The 20,957-nt window shown below is 33.5% G+C and overlaps 2 protein-coding genes across 2 annotated transcripts; one reads left to right on the forward strand and one right to left on the reverse strand.

Annotated features, from left to right (window-relative positions):
• Window positions 1-413: 413 nt before the first annotated feature.
• LOC110632965 (protein high chlorophyll fluorescent 107-like) lies at window positions 414-2,510 on the reverse strand. The gene is made up of 7 exons (XM_058137212.1): window positions 2,380-2,510; window positions 2,302-2,305; window positions 2,167-2,226; window positions 1,942-2,025; window positions 1,781-1,855; window positions 948-1,110; window positions 414-775 (listed from the first exon to the last, which is right to left on the reverse strand). The coding sequence occupies exons 1-7, from the start codon at window positions 2,508-2,510 to the stop codon at window positions 414-416; spliced, it is 879 nt and encodes a 292-aa protein (XP_057993195.1).
• Window positions 2,511-4,696: 2,186 nt separating this feature from the next.
• Window positions 4,697-5,445, forward strand: LOC110632942 (TPD1 protein homolog 1-like). The gene is made up of 3 exons (XM_058137213.1): window positions 4,697-4,772; window positions 4,873-4,986; window positions 5,144-5,445. The coding sequence occupies exons 1-3, from the start codon at window positions 4,697-4,699 to the stop codon at window positions 5,443-5,445; spliced, it is 492 nt and encodes a 163-aa protein (XP_057993196.1).
• The last annotated feature ends 15,512 nt before the right edge of the window (window positions 5,446-20,957 follow it).

Below are 20,957 nucleotides of genomic sequence, written 5' to 3' on the forward strand. Positions count from 1 at the left end.
ACGGGTAAAGCACTTTGGAGAAAGGTAGTATAGATATAGATGTACGGCACAAGAAAACGAGCCTAAAAGAGAAAATAGAGAACTTTATTTAAAAAAATCTGAAAGGACGTGAAAGTAATATTTATAAAAGGTAATAGTAGAGTCTACACTGTAAATGAGTTAACTGTTGTTGCAGAAAAATAGCCAACTTTCTCGTATTCTTTCTGGATAAACAACTTTGACAGATTGTGTATACATCCTGATATGCAGTTTTTGATGTCAATGAGCAGAGGGTTCTTAATTTTTCAGAAAATTAACTTGGTCTCAACTGCCAAGTACCTGCATTTCACATCCACTCTTTATAATTGAACTCGTCAAATCCAGGTTTTTGACACTTTTGTGGTGCTTCTTCTCTTTAATCTCCATAATCTTCTTTACAACACTGTCCGTGATGCTGGATTCCCAGATGGTTCTAGCTGAATATCCAGCTTAGTTGGATCTAGAGACAACCTTTCTTTGATGAAAAATTCCAAATTGAACCCACTTCCACTTTTTATAAAATTGGCATCAGTATCTCTAGAAGGACCATCACTACTATTTTCACTTTCTTCTGATATATTTCTCAAAGATTCTTGCGTCTTACTGCATTGGTTCCGATCCATGTTCAAGAGTTTCTTGATGCTGCCAAGGGCCAGTTCAATGATGTCTAGAAACCCCATAACCCATGAAGCATCATCCACAACTTCAGTCAGCTGTGAGACAACTATATTAGCTTGACCTTTAAGACGTGTAGTACCTGAAATTATTAAAACTTGCAATTAATAATGGCTCATATTATGAGAAGCTATGCAAAGATAAACATGATTTAAGGATGGTTGAGATTTTCCTTTTGGCTTTTGCAAGGTTACATGAATTTAGTATAAGATTTAATAGCAGGCAGCTACTGACCGGCTGAAAATAAAGGTTACGAATCTCCTCAGCACGCACAGAATTTCTTTGATCCTCCTCCAATTGAGCACATGCCATCCATGTTATGTAACTCTGAGAATTTATATTCAAGGATGATTTAAATATAAATAGCCTACGAGCTAAAGACAGGTTACCAACGCTCTGCTCTAGAACACCCCAAGTCTGCAATGGATAACAATGGGAATAAAAAATATATAATAAGATAAGCTAAATACAGCTACCTAGAATAGCAGTTCTATCTACATATTCATCAGAGTACATAGGCATTACCTGTAGACATGTAGCAGCACTTCACTACTTGAGTCAATTGAAAGAGTTCTCTGGTACAACTCTCTAGCAGTGGATACATTTCCTTCTTTCCATTCCATCCATTCCCAAGCCTGAATAGTTTGGAACTTCGGTCTCCAATCAAAATTTACATTGATTTTACAAACAAAAGAAATCCTGCAATCCCAATTTTGATGTGCAGGTAAATTAATAAATTACTTTGATTAAAATGTAATATAAATTCAAATACATAATTGAGCGACTACAAAGTTAAGATTATGAAAACCAATAGACAGCGCACTTTGAAAGATTACCCTTCAAAAATTATATACCTTACTTCAATCTAGTGGCATGAGTGTTTCAGTAATCAAAAAAAGAAAAGAAAAGAATGTTGTCGTCTACATTTCAGATTCCATCATTGTAGAGAACATTAGCAAACTCTGAAAGGATGACAATATGACAGGAAAGGATCAAGTTTGACTGATAAATAAGGGACAAAAATATGACAATAAACTGGAATCAGTTTCATTAATAGCTCTTGGAAATGCAAGAAGAAATGCCTTACAATCCATACAAGTTGGTGCCTTGGATCCAATTCAGATGCTCTTCTGAACAACAATCGTAGAAGATTTGCAATAGACTGTTTATATTCCAATAAAGCAAGAGACTGAACCAAAACAGGATCCCTTGGATTGAGTGAGCAGCTATCATTAAAAGTTTGCTTGCCACTTCAATATTGCCCATATTATATTCAAAAACTCCCCATACATGCCATGCAAACCTGTTCTTGGGGCTAGCCTGCACTGCTTTCTACAAAGTAATGCAAAGATATTACAATTTTTGGGTAAAAATATTACGAGTAGACACTGTAGACTAAATTAAGGTTCAAAGAAAAGTGAAAATGATCCAAATGAAGTAAAAAGGACTGAATATGGTTGTAAAGTGGAATACCTCAAATAATTGCCTAGCAGTAAGGTTGCTTTCCCGTTGCATCTCCAATTGCGCCCACGCCTAATGTCAAAATAATTCAATGGATTCAAGAAGAAACACTTTGTTAAAGAAGTAACTTTTTGGTGGGAAGTTCACTCTGCTGCAGATAAGAATGTTAACGATGCTCAGAACTTACAACTGGAGCAGCTTTTTGGATTACACTTAGTGATTTGCCTGAATAAGTAACGGGCTTGCTCATATCGATTTGCTTTAGCTTCCAACAATGCTAGTGTTTGGTATATGTACTCATTTCCACCACGGAACTTAAGGCCCTTGGCAAGTAATTGTCTTGCCTTCCTTGACATTTTAACTAAAAATCCACATAGTAATTTCTGCTAATACTGAGAAAATTTTAACTGGAAAATGATGGAATATGCATCCAAATAGAGAAAAGTAAAGAAGTCATTTTGCCCATTGTGCATTTGTGCTTGACAAATGATGACTTCGGAGATTATTAATAATTTGTTTGTATTACAGTTAAAGTTTTAAAAAATTAATATGTTAAGTCAAATATATTAAATATTAATTTCAAATTAAATTTCATATATTTTAATTATAAAAATTTTAAGATAATAAAATATTTTTTTTTATTTATATTAAAAAATGAGCTTTTTTTAGCTAGAAAATTTTATAAAGAAAATTATAACCAACCAATGAAGATTATGTATTGATCTATCATAGTTATAAATTTTTTAGTAATGTTATTTTGGCCTAACAATGGTACGTTTCGATTGTCTCAACTAATCCTAAAAATTTAAATCTTAAGATTTTAAATCTTAAATCTTAAAAATTAAAATTTTAAACTCTAAAAATTTAAATGTTAAGATTCTAAATCTAAAACCCTAAAAATCAAAATTCTAAATCCTAAAATTTTAAATTCTAAAAATCTAAATCTTAAACTATAAAATTATAAACCCTAAAATCCTGAAATTTTAAAATTTAAATTCTAAATCCTAAATTTGTAAATTTTAAACTTTATAAATCTAAACTCTAAACCCTAAAAATTTTAACTCTAAATTTTAAGATTTAGGATTTATGATTTAGGGTTTAAAATTTTATGGTTTAGAATTTAAAGTTTAGATTTTTAAAATTTAGGTTTTTAGAATTTAGAGTTTAGATTTATGGAGATTTAAAATTTTATGATTTAAACTTTTAGGATTATTGTTGAGACATAATTAGGATATGTTATTTATTGTGGGTAAAGTAGCATTACTTATAATTAATTAATTAAATTGATTAATCAATTTATTTTTAATTTTATCTCCATTAAATTTATTAAATATGTATCCATTTATTTTTAATTTTATCTCCACTAAATTTATTAAATATGTCCCAATTAAATTTTGCCAAGAGACGCTGGAATTTCACACTAGAACATTGCCATGCGGGTGGCTGTGGTCCCAGCAGATTTCGGGTTGAAATTAATTTTTTAATTAATTTTTCTTTCTTAATTAATAAATGAATTTTCACTATTTTAATAAAAAAATTCAATTTTTTTTCTTATTCAATCTTCTCTAATATTATCACATAACATGCTTTAAAAAAAAGTTGATCTGCTAATATAATAATAAATTAATTATTATTTAAATTAATAAAAATTTCATATTTATTATCTTTTATACAATAATTAATAAAAAAAATTTATTCACATTTGCAAAAATTTACTTAACTATTTTTTCTATATATTTATTTTTTCTTAATTAATAAATTAATTTTAGAAATTCCATAACTAAGTCTATATGATTTCCCTTCCTTTTTTAATTAATAAATTAATTTCATCATTTTAATAAGAAATTCCTCACTTTCCTTTATTTCATTAATTAATAATTTAATTTTCATCCTAATAAAAATTATTTTCTTTAATTGTCCTTGTACGCAGATGTAATTACATAAAATAATATATCATTTGATTTTTTTTAATTTTTATTTTACTTATATTAATAGAAAATTTTGATCTCCTATATGCATAAGAATTATTATATGCAAAATAAATTATTAGTTATTATGCAAAGTATAAAAATTTAAAATTTATAAAAGAATAAATAAAATTTGAGAAAATAAAATTCTTAAATACTATTAATTTTTATAATTTATGAATATCATTTTATTATTGTTACCTTCACTCGATGCAAGAATTTAAAGTTCATTCTTTGAAATTATTTATAGAAAAAATTTAAATGGTATGTATATAAGTCACATTTGCTATTGCACCCCTGAGTCAAGAGCACGTTGAATCAATAATCAATTCTTCCTTGCGATATGATTACTTCCTAAATTGAATTGTGGACTGCTCCTGTTTAGGGTATAATCTTTTCTTTCCTTTTCTATTCGCAGCTCATATGTTTACAATTTGCGTAATTGAGTGACCATTTTATAACGTTTCCACTTCGTCTTCCTCATTACTACTTATATATTGTTAGTTTTTTAAATGCATCATAGATGTTTATGCTTACTGCTAAACTGTGAGAAAGATTTGATCTCTCATGTGATCATGAGCTTTTGTCGTATTTGCTTCCTTTACTTGATGATGTTCATCGTTACTCGTTGGATCCTTGGAGTTCAATCAGGTATCACTGAACCTTTCTGTTCTTTCTTTTTCCTTTTTTTTTTCCCTTTCGTTCTTACCTTTATGCAATTGAATATGTAATGTAATATCACCTTATGCAGCTGCAGGTCCTTTAAACAAGTTTTTACTATCTTCTTATGAAATTAATAATAAAAAATCAACAATACTATCCAAGAAACTACAACAGCCAAGTCAAAGAAAGCTTTTGGCTCAAGGTAAAGACTCCATCTCTAAGAGACATTGCACGTTTGTGTTCCCTAGGTTTTTTTTTTTTTTCCTGGGGTTTTCGAATATATGAAATTGTTCTTTCCTATTTGGGTTCTCAAATGGTACATACTTCTTATTCTGTGTACGATTTTATTTCAATAACAGATACTTGCACAGGCAGAGATATAAGTATATCACAAGGTAGAGGTTCCTCTTCTGGGATTCCACAGTTCATAGTTGAGATTGCCAACACCTGTGTTTCAGGTTGTGCTCCTTCAAACATCCATCTCCACTGTAGTTGGTTTGCTTCTGCAACATTGGTAAACCCAACAAATTTCAAGAGGCTTTCCTATGATGACTGCTTGGTAAATGGAGGGAACCCTTTGAATAACGGTCAGATCATTAGATTCACCTATTCAAACACCTTCATGTACCCACTTAGATTCAAATCTGCCAAATTCTGCTAAGTCTAAAACCCTAGATTAAGAAATAAGACTGTTTGCCATAATGAACGTGAAATGTAATCACCATCTAATGAAATTTAAGTTGCATTACTGTGTTTGAAAGAAAAAAAATGTAATGCAATCTCACGTTTTTTTAATACTTGTTTATATATGGAGATGAAATCAAAATTATTTAAATTTTAATATATAATATTATTTTTTAAATATTATTTTCATTTAAAATTATTAATATTTTCGCTACAACTATCATATCAGTCCTACCACCTTTTTACTACCACTATATGGCCATTTTTGTTGCCCCCATGTAGCCAAAACTGCAAGCACTAATCCACGGCCCTTGTCACCACCATTTACCCAGCATTGTTTAGCCAACATTGCTATCAATGTTCTCGCACTCTATTATTTCATTCATCTTTATGCTTTCGCACTCTAAAAACCAAAAAGAATAAAAAAAAATTATTTAAAAATTAAAAAAATACTACCAATTCATTTTTATTTTCCAATCTCACTTTAAAATTGAAAATAAATAATCAACAAATTCAATAAATATCCAAAAATTTCAATAAAAAATATTTACATAAATTAGTATCTAATATAAAATCAATATTTAAAAAAAATAAAATTTATAATTCTTTAATATATATATATATATAATGATTAAAGTTTATGGAAAATTGAATACACAAATTTTAACATGAACACTTAATTTATAAATTATTAAATTCACTTAATTGAATTTATAATAACCTTATAAAGAGAAGCACCCATGGTAGCATAATTTGGTTTTTACCGAATTGAAACAACACCTGCATGCCATTAATTCATGAACCATCGAACCTAGTTTTGTAGAATTTTTAAACACTAGTTCCGCTTCAGATTCTAGTCGATATATATATATATATATATATATATATATATATATATATATATATATATATATATATATATATATATAATTTTAAATTTGATAGTAATAAATCACTTATAAATTAAATTTGGGAAATAGCAAAAAAAATTTAATATTACACTTTCTTTTTTACAATTATACCGAAACTTAAAAATTTTTATAATTACACCCTATTAATGGTGATTTTCGTTAGTGACTTAACAGCTAACACTAAAATAGGTTGCAATTGATCTATGAGTTAAAGTACATGGCGTAATTGTAAAAATTTTGGTTTTAAATATCATTATAAAAATTGGCAAAATTTAAGATTTTTTTATTATTTTCCTAAAAAAAAGTATATATAATTTAAGTTGAACCCTATATCAACCGTTAAAGTAAATACTTATATTGAGATTTATATATAATTAATTAATACATACAAGCAAATATTTAATTTAATTCTTATTAAACTCATTAAAAGAGAAACCTTTTTTTAGAAGAAATACTATTATTATGGCAGTTAATCGACTGCTTTCCATAACTGCAAATGCAAAAGAAGTTATTGGGTTCTCTTTTTTTATTTATTAATTTCTTGTTTTTGTTAATAACTTCTTATAAAATTTTATATTTAATTAAAGTTAAATATAAATGAGATTAAAATTTTTAAATTTATATGAACTCAAAAATTAAGTATTTTAGATTTATATAAATTTTAAAATTAATTTAAATAATAAAAATATAATTATAATTAATTTTAAAAATAAAAATAATTTGAACAAAATCGATGTTTCTCTTTATCAAAAAAAAAATATATATATATATATATATATATATATTTTTTTTTTTTTTGATATGCAATCACGTTTTGAACTGCTATGTTAAGAGCCGCGTCTTACTAATAATTAATTATGTGATTCATACTATTATGATTCAATTTTCAATGAGAGTGAGACAAAGATTCGAGATTTTATTTTATTTTATTTTATTTTAGATTTTTATTTAAAATATAATTAATCTAATTTTTAAATTTAAATTTGATATGTATAGTGTTTATTTAGCATTGAAGTTCAAAGTTAAAAAGGTATTTTTTATTTCAATTTTTTTAAATTAAAATATATTAAATTTTATTTTAAATTAATTACAAATTTTATTTGATTAATATATTTAAAAGAAATTTATCAATAATTTTAAAAATAGTGTCTAGTGGAGTATGATCTCATATAATTTGTAACACTCCTAATGTTTAAATTAATTATTTTATGGGTAACTAGTAATATTTTATTTTTTAAAAATTTTAGGAAAATTATTTGAAAATTTTTAAATATTTGAAATCGGGTTCGATTTTTCGAAAATATAAAGTTTTGATACTTTTAAAAATTTATTTAAAGACCGGGTAGTAAAAATAAAAATATATTTAGACCCTACGAATTTTTCTGAGCTTTTTAGAATTTTTTCAAAATTTTTGGACCTCATTTTTTATCCCAAGGCAAAGTAAAAAATTTAATTTTGGGTATCCTGAATAGAACCGGCCAAATCGAACCAAACTAGGTCGGACCGACCGAATCGAACCAGCCTTTTCTTTTTCTTCCCTCTCCTTCCTCATGTGCCCGACACCCTCACTTCTCTCTCCATTTTCTCTCTCCTTCCTCCTCCCCTCGCTGGCCAGCCACAACCCAAGCCTTCCCCGGTCACCGGCGCACCTCCAGGACACCTCCTCGCTGCCGGCTGACGCTTCAAGCCGCCGAAAAATGGCCCAAAAACTCCCCCTTTGCGCCCTCGCAGTTTCGTCTTCTTGGCCAAAATCTGGTTGATCCAGCCACTAATCGAACCAGGTCTTATCCCAAAACACATCTACATCTCGAGAGCTTTCCATAGACACCAAGAACATAAAAATCCAAGCGGTTTGTTTAATTTTTTCTCGGAAAGTTTTAGCTCATTTTGACTTTCGGTCTAGATTTTTCAAAATCGTAAACCCCACAAAAAATTCGAGAGTACCGGAGTGCTCAACTCGTCGAGAGCTTCGCGGCAATACCCATTTCAAATTTTCTGATATCGGTTTCTGATGGGTTCCGCTAGACTTCTCAGTGTTTTTCTGAGCATTAAATAAATTTAGAAAATTTCATAAAAATTATATACTAACCCCCGTATTGTGGACTTCGTGTAGGTGCATTCAATTAGTGGAAATTTGATGGTTGCTCGGGTCTGCAATTTCAGGTCGGGCAGACAAACTACCAGAAAAGCTTCAGAATCGGGTTGAGAGTATAGGCTACCCCGTTGTTTTCAGATGTCCCAGACGTGTCTCTAGGGTCGAAATTGACATAGGTAAACCCGAACCCTCATTTTTCTTAATAATCTAGTGCCTAATTTCGATTAAAAATCTATAAAATATTTGTGGTAGGTTAGAAAAATATAATTCTTTTTGCATTAGCTTAATAATATTTCTAAGAACTGTGGGGCAAAGTTTTAGAATTTTTAGAGCTCATTTGGGCAGTTTTTGCAAAAAGGGGTAATCATAATGACTAAATTGTAATTTTCTAAATTATGGTTGTTGATTGTTTTTGTGGGCCCAGGAGGGGCCATGTGACATGATTGAGTTGTGGATGTATGACTTATGGATATAGAAGTGTATTTTCGACCCTTTTGCAGGTTGGGTAGGTTCTAGGTATAGGGGAGACTCTGCCGGATTTTCAACACGACTTAGGGTATCTTTGGCATTTTCCAAACTTGTATTGAGTCAAATATATTTAAAAATTGGAATGAAATTTTTCAGGTGAGCCGAGACAGCCTTCCTCCTCCGCCCAGCTGCCGCAGTGACCTCGATTTAAGTCTGTGAGTAAAATATTAATTTTAATTATAAATTCAATATTATTATATGATCAAGCATGCCCATGCATCACTTATAAGTATGTATCTATATAGTTAAATACTAGGCACGTTTTATAATGCATTCTTAATTGATGAAGTGCCATGGTTTTTGTTTATGGTAATTTGGAGCAGTGTGCATGCGTTGGTGTGTATGTGGTCTATAGTATTGGATATGGATAGGACAGGTAGACGCTGCTTGAGAGACACTTGTCACACCTTACCCCTCCGTAAGGCATGACATGATCCCGTAGTATACCTAATGAATTACCAAATTTCGTCTACTGATAACCCATTAAATACACTACAAGGGATTTTAAACCTTTTCTTATTTCTTTTTATAGTGGTAAACACTTTTGACAGGTTTTAAAACCTTTTACTCAAAGTTAAATTATACAACAAATATGTAATATTAATAGATTCTATAAAAATTTTGACAGAGTGCCATCTGTATTTTGAACAAAACAGTTCTTCAAAAACCTGTAAAAAGCACTTCCAATATATTTGTTTTACTGCTCAACTCCAATAATAGTTCAACACAAATCAATTTTCTCAACATAAGTCAAACTCAATTCAACATCAATTTCCAGTAGTTCCAAAAATAGAATGCAAAATGACTGAGTAGTTTAAAAGCTGAGATGAGAGAAGTATAATACAACATTTTTACAGGCCAAAATATAATTTACAACTTTAGTTTACAACTGCTCAAGACCAAGTACAATATATACATACAGTTCACATACATTATAACAAAATTTACAAGGAGGTGGTATACTCAATAGACCCGGAAAAATTCCAAAAGTGTAGCACAAGCAGCCTACTCTGCTGCTTTGCCTATCTATCTACCTGCGATAGCAATGAAAAAACTATCGCTGAGCCAAAGTCTCAGTGGTGCACAACATTAAGAAAATACAATTTAAAACCATAAACCATAAATCATATAAACTGTGGATACTTAAAATCATAGTTAATTTCAAAAGACAGAGAATGTCATAAAGAATTAAACTGTATTTCACAATTTCTTAATAAATATCAATAAATCACACACACAGCTTAATCATGATTCCAAAGTCTAATTCGTCCCAAAAGCCAATGTCTAATGAGAAATAATATAGCTAGCTAGCAATTATATGAGTACTCATCCTATTCGTCCTTAATTGACACACACCTCAACACTTCAGCCAGAGAGGGAATTCAAAGCCAATTTGTCCCACTAGACAACCTAGGGAGGAATTCAATCAAATATACATGATAGTTGTGGTTTCAAACCATTTGCAATACTTTTCAAGCAATAAGTATCCATCAAATTTATTCAAACAAATTTTTCACAATTTAAGCAATAACATACAATTGTCATAATTTATTTCAATTGAAAATTCAAAAGGAATAACTATTGTGCACAAACCTCTGAAGAGTAGCCTCTTGGCCTTGACTCAGTGGTTTTTTCCCCTTCCCTAAGTCTTTGCTAACTGAAACATATAATTTAAAGTGTTTCAATACTCATTTAAATTGTTGCTAACAATAAGGTTCAATAATTAAATTTATTTAATATTATTACTTTCATTAGTCAACCTATAATGTTGACCTTTGATGCACTCTAAGTGAGTCAATTCTAATGTTCATAATTTATCATATTTTATAGTATTTTAGTGTTCGTATATGTTACCAATTTCATTTTCAAGTGTATTGCATTTTATTGCAATTTATCAAATTTTGATATGCTGTTTTGACCTAGTCGGAGACCTAGTTCCCTCAGTTTCTATGTTCTGGTCAAAATTATAAACTTGTAGGTCTATGTCTTATTGAACTTTTGCCATAAATTTTAGGTTATTTGGAGTTTACTAGACCAAGTTATGGTCATTTTACCAATGCTGGACAGGTTGCACTAAAATGGCAAACTTAGGTCATTTTTAGGTCATTTCCAATTCTGGCAGGTTTTATACCTGAACCTGTATAAGCATTTTGACTTGCTTATGGTCATTTCTGGGTTTTGTGATCTCTACAAAAAATGTATCCCTATGTCTAAGCTTTCCAACGATCTAAATTTCAGGTTATTTGGACATTTTTTGAGTGAGTTATGGCCAAAATACTGACTGCTATTTAAATGGTCAATTTTCAGATTATGTCTAAGCATTTTTCCTTTGTTTTTCTTGTATTTTCCTCTATTGTATTTTATTATTTCATATCTCCTCACTAACATTTAAGTGTAGTTCCAGGCATTCTAGCTGTCCGGACAGACACTGGTCACCGAAACAGTAGAACGCACTACCGAACATAAGGGTGTTACAATTCTCCCCCACCCTTAAAATAAATTTCGTCTTGAAATTTTACCTGACATCAGTCTCTGAACAGCTATGGGTGCTGTCTCCTCATGTCCTTTTCACGTTCCCAAGTAGTTTCCTGACCTGAATGATGGTTCCACAGCACTTTAACCAGGGGTATCTGTTTGTTCCTTAGTTGCTTCATCTCATATGCCAGAATCTCTACGGGTTCTTCTTCATATAAAAGGTCTGGATTTACCTTAATCTCTTCAACTGATAGAACATGAGATGGGTCAGATCTGTACCTCCTTAACATGGACACATGGAAAACACTGTATATCCTTTCTAGCTCTGGAGGTAATGCTAACCGATATGCCAAAGGACCCACTTTTTCCATAACCTCATATGGTCCGATAAAGCGAGGACTCAGTTTTTCCTTTCTGCCAAATCTCATAATCCTCTTCCAAGGAGAAACTTTGAGGAATACCTTATCACCCACTGCATATTCAATATCTCTTCTCTTCAGATCAATATAGGACTTCTGATGGTCTGATGCAGACTTGAGTCGATCTCTGATCAATCTGATCTTTTCCTCTATCTTCTGAACAATTTATGGGCCAATCATCTTTCTTTCACCTATTTCATCCCAACTTAGGGGAGTTCTGTACTTTCTGCCATACAAAGCTTCATATGGAGGCATCCCAATGCTTGATTGATAACTGTTATTATAAGCAAACTCAATCAAAGGCAAGTGTGTATCCCAACTACCTTCAAACTCAATCACACAAGCTCGTAGCATATCCTCCAATATCTAAATTACCCTCTCAGACTGGCCATCTGTCTGTGGGTGGAATGCCATGCTGAAGTTCAATCTAGTTCCTAGGGCTCTCTGAAGACTACCCCAGAATCTAAAAGTGAACCTAGGATCTCTGTCTGATACAATTAATACTGGCACTCTGTGCAGTCTTACAATCCCATCTATGTACAATCTGGCCAATCTTTCCAGCCTATAGTCCATCCGGACTGGCAGAAAGTGAGCAGACTTGGTAAGTCTGTCAACTATAACCCATACTGCATCATGACTATTTTGTGTCCTCGAAAGTCCCATCACAAAATCCATAGTTATCCTTTCCCATTTCCACTCTAGTACTGGCAATGGATGTAACAAACCAGCTGGTACTTGATGTTCTGCCTTTACTTGCTGACAAGTTAGGCATTTGGAGACAAAATCAGCTACATCCCTTTTCAAACCCATCCATCAGTAATGCTCTTTTAGCCCTCTGTACATTTTAGTTCCACTAGGGTGCATAGCAAAAGGAGACTCATGTGCTTCCTTCATAATGATCTGTCTCAATTCCACATCATTAGGAATGCACATTCTACCCTGATGTAGTAGTAAACCATCATCTCTCACAGAAAATTCAGGTTTCTTGCCCTGCTGGACTTCTTCAGTAACTTTTGATATTTTTCATCATTCTGAGCAGCCATTCTGATCTGATCAATCAACACTGGTTGTACATGTCATGCAACTACTGTTTGTCTCTCATCATCAATCTCCAAACTGGCATGCTGTGCTTTCAACTCATGTACCATGGACAAAGGAGAAACTCTGAGACTTGCCATAGTCTTGCGACTTTAGGCGTTAGCCACCACATTTGCTTTCCTTGGCTGATAGTCTATTAAGCAATCATAGTCTTTAATTAGTTATAACCATCTCCTCTGTCTCAAATTCAATTCCTTCTGGGTGCCCAGGTACTTCAAGCTCTTGTGATCTGTGTAGATATAACACTTTTCACCATATAAGTAATGTCTCCAGATCTTCAGAGCAAAAACAATAGCTGCTAGCTCCAAGTCATGTGTCGGATAGTTCCTCTCATGCGGTTTTAGCTGGCGTGATGCATATGCAATGACATTCCGATCTTGCATCAGTACACAACCTAACCTATTGTGAGAAGTATCACTATAAACTGTGTATTCTTTAACCGGAGTAGGTAAAGTAAGGACTGGAGCTTTAGTCAAACACCTCTTCAACTCATCAAAATTCTGTTGGCATTTATCCGTCCACTGAAATTTTACATCTTTCCGAAGTAGCTTGGTCAGTGGAGAAGCTAACATAGAAAACCCTTTCACAAATCGATGGTAATATCCAGCTAAACCCAGAAAACTACGAATTTTAGTGATATTCCTGGGTGGCTTCCAATTAAGGATAGCTTCTACCTTGCTGAAATCTACCTTTATCTCTTCAGCTGACACAATATGTCCCAAGAAAGAGATTTCCTTCAGCCAAAATTCACATTTTGACAATTTGGCGTATAGCTATTTCTCCTTTAAGGTCTGTAGTACAATCCACAGATGTCTATCATGCTCCTCTGCATTCCTCAAATATATCAAAATATCATCAATAAATACCACCACAAACTGGCTGAGATATGGTCTGAATATAGTGTTCATCAGATCTATAAAAGCAGCTGGAGCATTAGTTAAACCGAATGGTATTACCAGAAACTCATAGTGGCCATATCGAGTTCTGAAAGCAGTTTTTGGAATACTCTGCTCTTGCATTTTCAACTGATAATAACCATATCGCTATCAATTTTGGAGAACACAACTGAACTCTTCAACTGATCAAACAGATCATCAATGCGAGGCAATGGATATCTGTTCTTTATTGTCACCTTATTCAACTACCGGTAGTTAATACATAAGCGGAAAGTGTTGTCTTTATTCTTAACAAACAACACTAGCGCTCCCCAAGGTGACACACTAGGGTGGATGAAGCCCTTTTCAAGTAGTTCTTGCAACTGTACCTTCAACTCCTTCAATTCTGCTGGTGCCATTCTGTATGGTGTTATGGAGATTGGATCCACACCAGGCATAATATTAATCTCAAACTACACTTCTCATTCTGAAGGTAATCCTGGCAATTCATTAGGAAACATATCTGGAAAGTCATATACTGTAGGGATGTCCCTCAATGCTGAACTCCCCACTTGGGTGTCTACCATATGTGCCAAGTATGCTTCACACCCCTTTCTGATCATTTTTCTGCTAGTGCAGCCAAAATGATGTTTGATGGTAATAGCTGCCTCTCCCCATGTATTACCACATCACTGTACTGAGGGAGACCAAAAGTGACTGTCTTCAGTCTATAGTCAATCATGGCGTGATGCCTGGCTAACTAATCCATGTCCAAGATGATATCATAATCTCTGAAGGGCATTTCAATGAGATCAGACAGAAAAGTGTGTCCTTGGATCACCAAAGGACAATCCCTATACATTCTATTGACCCTGACCTCTTGTCCCAGCGGACTTGTCACTAGCACCTCAAAGTCCATTTTCACATACGGAACAGCAATGCAATCAATGATGCTAGCACTCACATAGGAGTGGGTAGAACCTGGATTAAATAACACAAACACATCTTGGTTAAAAGTTGAGAAGGTACCAGCCACAATATCAGATGTCTCAGCCTCTTCCCTCTGTCTCATTGTGTAGACTCTGGCTGAAGCACTGCCTTGCTCTGACTGATTTAATGTGCCTTGGCTGCCTGATGGACTACCTCTATGCTTGCCTCTACCTCTGCTAGTTGGTTGTGAACCTCTGGTGGCAGGATTCTGAACTGACCATTCTGCAGTAGTAGGAGGTGGCCCAATTCTACAGGCACTGGTGCAGTCTTTGGCAAAGTGTCATGTGCCCCCGCAGTTATAACAGTCTCCTATGGCCTTGTAGCATACCCCACCATGATTTCTACCACAAGTTTCACATTGACGGGGATGGTAGGAACTTCTGGTAGTCTGCTGACCAGAGAGAGGAGGTTTCTGTCCCGAAAATCTTTTCCTACCAGACTTTTTATCACCCCTGTTGTGTCCCCCAAAGTTCTTTCTCTTTCCAGGAGGAGAACTCTGATCTACTGACTTCCCCTCTTTCTCTTTTTTTGTCTTCTCTAATTTCTTTTTCTTTGGGGCCGTTTCTGACTCAATTCTTTCTAATTCAAGTGCTTGAGAAATGAGCTCAGAGAAGTTACTATGTTTGAATCCGACCACTTGTAGTCTGAGACTAGGCTTCAAGCTGGTTTCAAACCTCTTACATCTTTCCCTGCTGGTAGAAAGGAGACTTCCTGCGTAGTGGCTCAGGCGGGAAAACTCCCTTTCATATTCTGCCACTGATCTACTTTCCTGTTTCAGACTTGAAAACTCCTGTAGCTTATGGTCCACATAGGCATCTAGGACATATTTTTGTCTGAACTCCCGAAGAAAATCATCCCAGGTTAGCACTGGAGGTTCCACCAAACTATGGGGAATGGTTTTCAACCAGTCATATACATCCCCCTATAATGGTGACACTGAATACTCAAATCTTAGCTCGTCTGTGCAGTGCAGTTTCTTGAACACCCTATCCATTCTCTCCAACCACTGTTCTGCCTCTAGTGGATCTACTGTATCCTTGAACTCAGTAGCCCCATATTTAATCAGCTTGTCATACCGCCTAGCTGAAGGCTGTGGTTGTACCATTGGTGTCTGCAGTGGGGCTTGAATAGGCATGTTACCAGCCATCTGTTGGAACATTGCAGCCATCTGCTGAGCAAATTGAGTAGGGAACTGCAGTACTGAGGGGGCTGGTGCGGCTGATCCACTCACATTTTGAAGGGCTGGGGCTTCCCCTTGTACCTCAGCCTCTATTGATTGATCGACTAAACGGTCCCTTTCTTCCATAGTCAATTAGAGGATATTATACCTCCTGAACAAATAACACAAGGAGATTTCCTCCCGTTAGTGCATTTTTATAATGTAATGTACTATATATATCAAACCATGACATTGAGCAGTTGTACTACAAAGAAAGAATATTAAAATTACAGGTCAAAACAGAATTTAAAAACCAGCTCTGATACCACTAAAACATGTCACACCTTACCACTTCGTAAGGCATGACATGATCCTATAGTATACCTAATGAATTACCAAACTTCGTCTACTGATAACCCATTAAATACACTACAAGGGATTTTAAACATTTTCTTATTTCTTTTTACAGTGGTGAATACTTTTGACAGGTTTTAAAACCTTTTACTCAAAGTTAAATTATACAACAAATTTGTAATATTAATAGATTCTATAAAAATTTTGGCAGAGTGCCATCTGTATTTTGAACAAAACAGTTCTTCAAAAATATGTAAAAAGCACTTCCAAAATATTTGTTTTACTCCTCAACTCCAATAATAGTTCAACATAAATCAATTTTCTAAACATAAGTCAAACTCAATTCAACATCAATTTCCAGTAGTTCCAAAAATAAAATGCAAAATGACTGAGTAGTTTAAAAGCTGAGATTAGAGAAGTATAATACAACATTTTTACAGGCCAAAATATAATTTACAACTTTAGTTTATAACTGCTCAAGACCAAGTACAATATATATATACAGTTCACATACATTACAACAAAATTTACAAGGAGGTGGTATACTCAATATACCCAACAAAATCTCAAAAGTGTAGCACAAGTAGCCTACTCTGCTGCTTTGTCTGTCTGTCTACCTACAACAGCAATGAAAAAGCTATCGCTGAGCCAATGTCTCAGTGGTGTACAACATTAAGAAAATACAATTTAAAACTATAAACCATAAATCATATAAATTGTGAATACTTAAAATCATAGTTAATTTCAAAAGACAGAGAATGTCATAAGGAATTAAACTCCATTTCACAATGTCTCAATAAATATCAATAAATCACACATACAACTTAATCATGATTCCAAAGTCCAATTCGTCCCAAAAGCCAATGGCTAATGAGGAATAATATAGCTAGCTAGCAATTATATGAGTACTCATCCTATTCGTCCTCAATTGACACACACCTTAACACTTCAGCCAGAGAGGGAATTCAAAGCCAATTCGTCCCACTAGACAAGCTAGTGAGGAATTCAATCAAATATACATATAGCTGTGGTTCAAACCATTTGCAATATTTTTCAAGCAATAAATATCCATCAAATTTATTCAAACAAATTTTTCACAATTTAAGCAATAACATACAATTGTCATAATTTATTTCAATTGAAAATTTAAAAGGAATAACTGTTGTACACAAACCTCTGAAGAGTAGCCTCTTGGCCTTGACTCAGTGGTTCTTTCCCCTTCCCTGAGTCTTTGCTAACTGAAATACACAATTTAAAGTGTTTTAGTACTCATTTAAATTATTGCTAACAATAAGGTTCAATAATTAAATTTATTTAATATTATTGCTTTCATTAGTCAACCTATAATATTGACCTTTGATGCACTCTAAGTGAGTCAATTCTAATATTCCTAATTTGTCACATTTTATAGTCCTTTAGTGTTGGTATATGTTACCAATTTCATTTTTAAGTGTATTGTATTTTATTGTAATTTATCGGATTTTGGTATGCTGTTTTGACCTAGCCGGATGACCTAGTTCCCTCAATTTCTAGGTTTTGGTCAGAATTACAAACTTATAGGTCTATGTCTTATTGAACTTTTGCCACAAATTTTAGGTCATTTGGAGTTTACTAGACCAAGTTATGGTCATTTTACCAATGCTGGACAGGTTGCACTAAAATGGCAAACTTAGGTCATTTTTAGGTCATTTCCAATTCTTGCAGGTTTTATACCTAAACTTGTGCAAGCATTTTGACTTACTTATGGTCATTTTTGGGTTTGGTTATCTCTATAAAAATTGTAGCCCTATGTCTAAGCTTTCCAATGGTATAAATTTCAAGTTATTTGGACCTGTTTTGAGTGAGTTATGGCTAAAATACTGACTGCTGTTCAAATGGTCAATTTTCAGGTTTGCAATGTTACCAATCCAGATTTGGTCAATTTTCATGTCACTTTCTGGATAGAATTTAGGTAGGCTTCTAACATGAAAGTTGTCACATTTTGTACTTAGTTTCACCTTCTATTGGCCTCATACTAATTGGAGCCACACAATTCCATTTATAGCCTAAAATACATACTGCCCTTAACACATTTTTAAAGCACCAACCAATCACACATTCCACTAGCTATACTTTACTTCCCAAACTTAATTCTGCATTTGTATTATACCACAACCATTCATCACTTTATATTATAGTCACTTTGGGCAGAATATAACCAATTGACAATGCACCAATTACACTTCAATTTCACAATATCCAATTCTAAACAATATATCCACATAATACTCCTAACCATTACATATAACTTCCATCATCAAATTATATATATATTCACTACTAAATCGTACATATATTCTGCCACTTTTAGTACCATAATTTAACAAACCATTCCATGTAATTAAATACTTCCAACTTCACCATAAGGCTGCCTAAGTTACATATATACATCAAGCTTCCATTTTAAATTTTCAAACTTATGATTCAAACTATATACATGGTAAATCACTCTTATACATATAAGAACTTAAATCAACACCTCAAATCACCATTTATATGAAGAAATAATTCATTAACCTTGAGATTCCATGGCTGTCGAAAGTTACACCTCCCATAATTCATCAAACCTCAAAATTTCTTCTATAAATCAACTTATCTCAACACCAAGACAGACATTAATGAAGAAAGGAGAGGAAATGAGCACTTACTTGATTTTAAGCTTGTTAAAAACTCATCAAAACCTTTCTTTCTTATTCCCTAAATGCTGCCCAAGGTGTAGTGATCAACTTTAATGAAGACAACTAGGAGAAATAATGACTTGAAGATGGTGGAGTGGAGCTCATGCATGTGGCCGGCCATGGAGTTTCCATGAAGAATTGGTTTCGGCTGAATGGTGAGAGGTTGAAGATGATGATATCTTCTGTCTCAAATGGCTTATATATGGCCACTTAAGCATGGTTAGTGGAGCACTAAATTAGTGCTTAATTATTTAAATAATCCAAAGTTTCTTAATTTTGCAATTATGACACCAACTTCCACTATTTATAATATGTATCACATTTCTTATTTTTCATGACATTTTCAAAGTTTAACACTACTTTATTTTCATGGAAATTTAGGTCAAAAGTCCACTCTATGTGTTAAATGATCAAAATGCCCCTCTTTGGGTTGCATTTCTAATTTTTCGATAACACCGATTTTTATCAGTTTCTCGATTTCTCGTTTTTCTTGTACTAATTAATTAATTTTTCTTTAATATTTTCTAAGTTAATTATACCTCAATAAATGGTTATTTAAGTCTTAAAAATATTTTCCAAGGTCTCCCGAGGTCCAGGGCTAATCAACGGTCTACGCCAAAATATTTCCCAGGGTTCCCCGCGGTCCAGGGTTAATCAACTGTCCACGCCGCAACTTCCCAGTGCGGTCACCCATCGCTACGGTTTTTGGCTCGTTTAACTTAGTTACATTTCATTGCTCTTATTTTTCCTTTGTTTTTCTTGTATTTTCCTCTATTGTATTTCATTATTTCATATCTTCTCACTAACATTTAAGTGTAGTTTCAGGCATTCTAGCTGTCCGGACAGACACTGATCACCGAAACAGTAGAATGCACTACCGAACATAGGGGTGTTATAATTCTCCCCCACCCTTAAAATAAATTTCGTCTTGAAATTTTACCTAACATCAGTCTCTGAACAGCTGTGAGTGCTGTCTCCTCATGTCCTCTTCACGTTCCCAACTAGTTTTCTGGCCTGAATGATGGTTCCACAGCACTTTAACCAGAGGTATCTGTTTGTTTCTTAGCTACTTCACCTCATATGCCAGAATCTCTACGGGTTCTTCTTTATATGAAAGGTCTGGATTTACCTCAATCTCTTCAACTGATAGAACATGAGATGGGTCAGATCTGTACCTCCTTAACATGGACACATGGAAGACACTGTGTATCATTTCTAGCTCTGGAGGTAATGCTAACCGATATGCCAAAGGACCCACTTTTTCCAGAATCTCATATGGTCTGATAAAGCGAGGACTCAGTTTTCCCTTTCTGCCAAATCTCATAATCCTCTTCCAAGGAGAAACTTTGAGGAATACCTTATCACCCACTGCATATTCAATATCTCTTCTCTTCAGATCAATATAGGCCTTCTGACGGTCTGATGCAGACTTGAGTAGATCTCTTATCAATCTGATCTTTTTCTCTGTCTTCTGAACAATTTATGGGCCAATCATCTTTCTTTCACCTATTTCATCTTAACATAGGGGAGTTCTGTACTTTCTGCCATACAAAGCTTCATATGGAAGCATCCCAATGCTTGATTGATAGCTGTTGTTATAAGCAAACTCAATCAAAGGCAAGTGTGTATCTCAACTACCTTCAAACTCAATCACATAAGTTCGTAGCATATCCTCCAAGATCTAAATTACCCTCTCAGACTGGCCATCTGTCTGTGGGTGGAATGCAGTGCTGAAGTTCAATCTAGTTCCTAGGGCTCTCTAAAGACTACCCCAGAATCTAGAAGTGAACCTAGGATCTTTGTCTGATACAATCAATACTGGCACTCCGTGCAGTCTTAAAATCCCATTTATGTACAATCTGGCCAAT

This window comes from Hevea brasiliensis, chromosome 15 (assembly GCF_030052815.1).
Source record: "Hevea brasiliensis isolate MT/VB/25A 57/8 chromosome 15, ASM3005281v1, whole genome shotgun sequence".
NCBI lineage: Eukaryota > Viridiplantae > Streptophyta > Magnoliopsida > Malpighiales > Euphorbiaceae > Hevea > Hevea brasiliensis.